The sequence below is a fragment of the Nannospalax galili genome, unplaced genomic scaffold (genome assembly GCF_000622305.1).
Source record: "Nannospalax galili isolate Female #2095 unplaced genomic scaffold, S.galili_v1.0 scaffold929, whole genome shotgun sequence".
Taxonomy (NCBI): domain Eukaryota; kingdom Metazoa; phylum Chordata; class Mammalia; order Rodentia; family Spalacidae; genus Nannospalax; species Nannospalax galili.
This window is the reverse complement of record NW_008359591.1, coordinates 1,392,168-1,400,285: the sequence shown is the minus strand read 5'-3', so window position 1 is coordinate 1,400,285 and position 8,118 is coordinate 1,392,168. Positions and strand designations below refer to the sequence as shown.

The window sequence follows — 8,118 nt, the reverse complement described above, 5'->3', positions numbered from 1 at the left end:
ATATAAGAATTTCTATTATGTACAAAAATGCAAGGCCAAATATTATGATACATTTGCAAAGAGAAAAGGAGACAGTAGAAACAACCTTCAAGTTTTATGAAAACAGTTATCATCTTATGAATTTTCTCAGGGCACCTAAAACTTCTTTGTTTCTTAGGCTATAAATAAAGGGGTTTAACAGAGGAATTACAATTGTGTAGAACAGTGAATACATTTTGCCCTGATACATGTCTGTGCCAGGTCCAGAGAGCACTTTTATGAAAACAATTATTATCTCATGAGTTTTCTCAGGGCACTTAAAACTTCTTTGTTTTTCAGGCTATAAATAAAGGGGTTTAGCAGAGGAATTATAATTGTATAGAACAGTGAATACATTTTGCCCTGATGCATGTCTGTGCCAGATCCAGAGAGCACATATATGAAGAAGAGGGTGCCATAGAACAAAGATACAGACAATAGATGGGCACTGCAGGTGGAGAAGGCTTTGCTTCTGCCCTTCCCAGACTTTGTTTTCAGAACAGCAAAGAGGACAAAGGCATAAGAGACTATGATACTCATAAAAGTGCTAACTTGTATAAAAGTAGCAAAAATAAAAGCCACCAATGTGTTAATTGATGGATCAGTACAAGAAATTGTATATAGTGGCAAAATTTCACAGTAGAAATGATCAATTATATTAGACCTACAAAAAGTTAATCGAAATAATAATCCTACATGAATTAATCCATGTAGAAATCCAATTATATATGACACACTTATGAACTGAGTGCACAGTCTGTTGGACATCACCACTAGATAGAGCAAAGGTTTGCATATGGCCACATAGCGGTCATAGGCCATCACTACCAGCAGGAAACATTCCGTGGTTGCACTGGAACAAAAAAAATAAAACTGGGAAAAACACTCACCCAGTGATATCAGGTCATTCTTATTTAAAAATTTCATGAGCATCTTTGGAGTAACTGAAGATGAAGTGCAGGCATCAGCAAAAGCTAAATTTCCAAGGAAAAGATACATGGGGGTGTGAAGATGGGGGTCCTTCCAGATGAAAAAAATTAATCCAAGATTTCCCACCATGGTGGTGACATAAATCAAAAAGAAAACCAGGAACAGAGGGATTTGCAGATCTGGACGATCTGTTATTCCTTTGAGAACAAATTCAGTGACCTGGGTCTTGTTTTCCTCCATCACATTCCTTGAAATTGCTCACTGTAAAAAGAGGAAAGATGAAAATGTGATCAAGACTCATTGTGTATTGAATCAGATTGTTTCCGTGTTTGAAACGCTTCCTTTTTGCTTTTATTGGGCATGGAGAGTTGAGACAGGGTTTCCCTGTAGCCCCAGAAGGCCTGAAACACACCATGTAGATTAGGCTGGTCTTGACCTCACAGAAATCTACTTGCTTCTGACTCTCAATTGCTGGGATTAAAGGTATGTGTCACCATACCAACCTGAAATGTTTCTTTTTTAAAATTTATTTTTACTGAATTTTTGTTTATTTTATACAGAATATCTCAAACAATTTTGATCATCTTTATACTCTGTCCCCACTGGCACCCTCCCATATCACCCTCACTGGAGCCCATATACACTGCCATCCCTTTTAAGTTTCCCTGTACTGTCAATGTCTCAGGCTTTCCCCAGTACAAGTCCATCCACTGAGGTCTAGTCAGTGTATCTAGAGTTCCTCATTTTAGGAAGATCAGCTTTTCTTCACCTTACAACAATCAGTTGAAAATATTTCTTCAGATAAGATTGGGTTTTGCTATTCATTTTCCCAGTCCAAAGCTCAGAGACTGAAATGTTTCTTAATAAACAGATATGAAAGGTATTTTCTGTTTTTTAAAGTATACCAGAAATAGGAAGTATTTTTCTACACAATGTTGATATGTAATTTTTTTAACATCCAGTGACCTGAACAGTAAATGAGGAAGCAATAGATACCAACTTACTTAGCCTTACAGTTACTGTAAATGATGCACACATACGTGACAGATATATTGCATATAGAATTTGAATGACAAAAACATAATACATTTTATACTACAATGTGTTAAAGAAAAACTAACTCAATTTGAATGATTTATTTTTCAAATTCCCATGAATTTTTTCATATATTTTACTAAGAATCTATTTATGGTGCAAAAGGATGGTTTAGATAAAATTATTTTTATTCTAGTGTGTAATGTATTTTTTAACACACTCATACCCCACAAGAATCTCTCATTTTTCTTTCCCCTTCTAATTCCTTTTGACTCCCAAATTATACCATTTCTTCTTTAATCCCATAGATAACTTTTATATTTTTATATAGAACAGAAACTGTAGCCCCTAGTAGCATTGAGCTTGCTATGTAGACCAAGCTAGTATCAATCTCACAAAGATATGCCTGCCTCTGCCTCTCAAGTGCTGGGATTAAAGGCCTGCACCACAACACCTGGCTCTGAAAGTAATTCTTACAAATAAATAGGCATTATTAAGAAAAATAGGTAATTACAGGAAAGCAGAGACTGTGGAAAAAATCATTGAGGATGGAGAATAACTTGTATATTATATAAAAAGGTGTCTCGGATTTTTTGGTTTCACTTAAAGAAATTATCCTGTGTAATATGTTCTGATCAGTCTTTACTGGGAATTAGAGAATAAAAATCTGTTTGAAGTTTTATCAGGCAAATAAATATATTAACAGAGAAGCTAATATATTTGAAACAATTATTAATTCTTCAACTGTTAGGTCTTAAAATATAAAATTATGCTTTTAAAAATATTTTATGTATTATTTTTAATGTGTATAGTGTATTGCCTACATGTAAGTAAGTGCATCCATGTTGTGCAATGCCTTTGGAGAACAGAAAAGGCCATTGGACCCCCTGGATCTGGAGTTATGGAGAGTTGTTAGCTGCCATGTGGGTGCTGGGATTCAAACCCAGATCTTCTGCAAGAATACCAGTGTTATTAACCACTGATCCATCTCTCCAGCCCCAAGATTATGCTTATTTTTCATTTGCCAAAAATTTACTGAGAAACAAATGTGACAGATGTGGTGATTTCTTCCTTTCTTCATGTTTCCAGGAATACTATGAAACCAGGGACCAGGTGAAGAAGCCGAGATAGACTGCCTGAGAAGGAAGTCTCACTGCTCTACGGCCATCAGGTATTTGAAATTCTCTTGGATGCTTATTCACAAAGTAAAATTCAGAAAAACTAATTAAATATTTAGCAGCTTGGTTTTATTACATTATCTTAACGATCAACATGTAACAAAAATTTTCTCAATGTGAGTCTCACCATCTCTGAATTACTACTATACATTAACAAGTTTTTGAAGCTTATTTAAAGGTTTCACCACAATGTGTTGGGTTTTCCAAGATGAATTCCCCCAATTGTCTACAAACTATAATTCTTCATTGTTATTAATAAGAACTATAGAACAGAGCTTAACGACATGGACAAGTTCAGTTCTTTGTCCACTACTGCATAGTTGTCCTTCCACAGGAATCTAGAGAAAGTGGACAAAGCATTTGATTTCGCTTTCCAATCAGAAGTGACTTATATCCCATTTATTAGATAATTCCCCTAAAAAGTTCTCTCCACACATGTTAACACTTTATGAGAAGCTCTGGATCGTGAGATTATTTACCTTTAAAATGACAGTGAAATAAAATATGGTTTTCTCACCCAAATCCTATGAAACGTGTGTCAGTGACAACTCTTCCCAAGTCAATTTTTCCTAGGAATAGCTGTTTTGGGGGAATGATATTTATTTCTTCCCTCAATGCTCCTTCAATGCTACCAAAAACTCCCTGTAGGATAAAGCCAATCTGCTGGGCATTCCTCACTAATCAGCAAATTAATACTAATAATTCTAGTACAGCTGGTCTTATATGTCTTCTTTCTTTCGAAAACCAGAGAATTAGAAGTCAATTGCACTTAACATGAAAATATTTACTCCACTGAGATTTTTTTAGATGTTGTAACTTACTTTCCATATAAATTTGACTGTGAACATACATATTGCAATTCATAGGAAAAATATTTTAATGAAACCATGTGTATCATATAAATATCTGTATTGTTCATCTTTCTGAAAACTATGATGTTATCATAGTATTTGCTACTTTAAACCAATATTCTGAGAATTCAGTTGTGAGCATGGGATAATAGACTGCTTCACACCCTTCTCCCACCGAGAATAATTTTTATTGAACTTTAAGATATTGCTGATATTGCTGTAACCATTTCTAGTATACAAACAAATTTAATGTGATTCTAATAAAATATATGAAAAATATTTGATACAATGAAAATATATGAAAAATACCTTCAATCTCACTAAATCACTGGTAAATACAGGTAACATTTCTTTAAAAATATTTGCATTGATTCATGAATTTCATCACTGCTGGATAAATGAGTGTGATCTTCCTTAAGGGACTGACAGGCTGAACAGGCTCCAGTGCATGAACTCACACCAAGACTGGGTAGGCCTTAATATATATGACACTTAGACAGTGAAGGGGGGCTAAATATGATTAAGATGTATTCTATGAAATCCACAAGATTCTATAAAAACATATTTTAATATCAATTTCATACACTGTATTTTTATTGAATGTATGCAATTTTCATAGAATAAAATTTGGTAGTATTTAGATCCTCTCCATTACTGGCCCCTCCCTTCACTGCCCTATGCCCGATTCAATGCACTACAGTATATATACAATAAGGTCTAGAGTTTGATTTCTGTCTCTACATGACCCTCAACATGGGTCCATCCACTGGAGCCTAGTCAACCTATCAAAAGTCTCACCTCTATAAGATACCGTCTCTTTCCCTCTCAGTAGTCATCAGTGGCCCAAAGTTCCTTAGGTTGGGTTGGGATTTCTTACTCACATCTCGATGTCTCTGCTGGAATTTTTCTTCTTTGAACTTGCATGGAATTTGTGCATGCTGTCAGCATTGCTGTGAGTTCATATGCATAACTGATCAGCTATATGGAAAACTGTTTCCTTAGGCCATCTACCACCTCTGGCTCTTACAATCTGTCCCTCCCCTGCTTCTACAATGATCCTTAAACCTTGGGAGGCAGAAGTTTGAAATGGATGTTTTACTCACAAATAAGCACTCTGCAACCTCTTGTTCTCTGCACATTGACCAATTGTGGATTTCTGTGTTAATGATCATCTGCTGCATAAAGTAAACTCTTTGGTTAAGACTTGAAAGATGAAGTCTTCTTATGTGTAGAGGTTGCATGGAAAATGTGTCTTGTAATGCTGAATATCTATCAGATAATAATTTTCTGCGTTTGAACAGTTGTGGAACTCTGTGATAATCCCCACGTGTTGCAAAAAGAAGTTTCCTTAATAATGGTGATAATTACATTTGTCTGTAAATATAAGGATGCATATTTAGAATACAGTAAGAAATTACATTGGTCTAGGGATGTGGTAAAAGTAGTTGACTAATATCAAAGTAGTTGACTAATGCCTTCTTTACATGCAAAAAATTTTAAAGTAGGTTTTTCTTTAGGATCTATGATCTCCCAAGCCACGTATATTTGACTGTGCTTACAATACCACTCATAGGTTCCCTCCCATTGAGCAAGGCTTAATTCCAATTAGACAACAATAGATTACCCCCCAGATAAAACATCAGTATTACACCAACAGCAATATTTTGCAGAGTTATTGTTATTTATCAGGCTTTACAGCTGAGAAGGACCATTTGATTTTTTTTTCTCCTTTGGGAGCTTGCATATAACTTCTGATTCTATGAGAGCCAATTTTCAGGTAGGAGACTTCCAGTTCAGTTGCAGCTCCACTGCTCCAAGTCCTTTGCCTGAAATATGACCTGTCTTCAGCAACACAATTTTATATTCATGTCCCAGGAGGTAATCAAGGGCTGTGGCAATACACTATTGTTATTTGGGGCGTCTCTTGGACTACCCTGACCAACAACTCAAAGAAAGTTTTTCCTTCATAGCACTAATTTTTTTGTTATATAGTCTCAGCCATACACATGCACTCTTTGTTATATTATATTATTTTTATTTTTAGTAGGACTTTCAACTCATACATTTCCCTCTGGTTTTTAACACTATGTTAGCATTATTTATCTCACCAATCACTCCCTCTGGATAACCTTCTCTACTGCATCTCCAAGTAACTACCTTGATAACACCTGTTTCCTAATATCCTGTTCCCTCAAGCTCCTTCTTCCCCTTCAACCCCATGGTTTCTTTCAATTTTCTGGTTCCTGTAATTATATCATGATTTATACTCACATCTAAAGATTTGGAGCTAAGATCAACAAATGAGAGAGTACATGTTTCACTTGATTTTCTGAGTCTGTGTTACATCACTTAGTATAACAGCTTCTACTTCCATCCACTGTCCTTCAAATTTCATCATTTTGATTTTCTTTACTATAAAGTAAAACTGCATTGTGTAAATGTACCACATTTTATTATCTACTCATCAGTTGAAGAAATTTTAGTTTGTTTCCACTTCCAAGATATTGTGAAAACAGTAGCAAGAAACATGACTGTGGACGTGTCTCTGAAGTAGGAGGAGTCCTTTGGGTATACCCCAAGGAGTGGTATAACTGGAACACATGGTAGACTTATTTTTAGTTTATTAAGAGTTTTCCATACTGATTTCCACAGTGGTTGCACCAGTGGATGCAGGTTCCCCTTTCTCCATACCCATGCCAACAGTGGATGTGGGTTCCCCTTTCTCCATATCCATGCCAACATTTGGTATTATATGTTCTGTTGATCTCAGCCAGTCTGACTGGTATGAAATGAAATCCTAAAGTAATTTTGATTTGCATTTCCCTAAGTGAAAAGTGTTGAACACTTTTTAAAGTGTTTCTTAGTTATTTTTATTTATTTTTCAGAGAACTCTCGGTCTAGATCCATAGCCAATTTTTAATTAAGTCATTTGTTTCCTTGCTTTTTAGGATTTTATTTTTGAGTTCTTTGTATTTAATTAGATCGTTTGTTTCTTTGATTTTTAGGATTTTATTTTTGAGTTCTTTGTATATTCTGCATATTAATCCTCCCACCTTGTGGACTACTTATTCACTTGATTGGTTGTTTCCTTTGCTGTACAGAATCCTTTCAGTTTGATGAGATCCCTATTACCTTTTGTTGAACTTAATTCCTGAGCTATTGATGTTTGATTTAGAAAGTCCTCTCCTGCACCTACATCTTGTAGGGAACTTCCTGTTTTCTGCTAACAATTTCAAAATTTGAGGCTTCACATTTAGGTCTTTAATCTATTTGGAGTTCGCTTATATATATATATATGAGTCTAATATAATTCTTCTACACATTGAGATACAATTTTGCTAGCATCAATTGTTAAAGATGCTCTTTCTTCTAGGGGGTGTTATTAGAACTTTTGGCAAAAATTAGGTGGCTGTCACTGCCTACACTCATGTTTGGGCCTTTGATTTTGCTCCATTTATCCACATGTCTGTTTTTGTGCTAATACTCTGCTGTTTTATGTCTATAGCTGTGTTATATAGTTTTATATTTGGTATGGTAATCCTAGCATTGTTCTTTCTTTGTGCTCAGGATTGCCCTGGTTATCTGGAAACTTTTTTGGATCAATCTGATTTTAAGGGCAGATTTTTTTTTTTTTAATTTCTGTGAAGAATGTCACAGAGTTTGATTGGTATGACATTGAATCAACTAATTGTACATTGAATCTATTCATTGATTTTGGTAGAATGGTCATTTTCACCATATTAATTCCACCAATCCATGAACATGGAAGATCTTTTAATATACTTGTAACATCCCCAATCATTTTCTTCAAAATTTAAATTTGCCATTGAATAAAAATTTAATGTTTTTGATTAGGTTTCTCTCAAAGCTATTTATTTTTGTAGATTCCTTTTTTAACCTGTCATTTTGATGAAAATGTTATTTCTAGAAGTTTTCTGGTGGAGTTTTGAGGACAATTATAGTATGATACCATCTGCAAATAAGAACAATTTGGCATCTTATTTTCCAATTAGTACCCATTTAAATTTATTCTCTTGCCTTATTGCCTTAATTAGAATTTAGGTACTATATTGAAAAGGAGTGGGAACAGTGGATATCTTTGTATG

General features: G+C 34.7%; 1 protein-coding gene across 1 annotated transcript; it reads right to left on the bottom strand.

The window, feature by feature from the left end:
• Positions 1-270: 270 nt before the first annotated feature.
• Positions 271-1,197, bottom strand: LOC103725986 (olfactory receptor 5AC1-like). The gene has a single exon (XM_008823368.2). It carries the CDS (start codon positions 1,186-1,188, stop codon positions 271-273), a length of 918 nt encoding a protein of 305 aa, XP_008821590.1. The 5' UTR covers positions 1,189-1,197.
• Between the last annotated feature and the right edge of the window lie 6,921 nt (positions 1,198-8,118).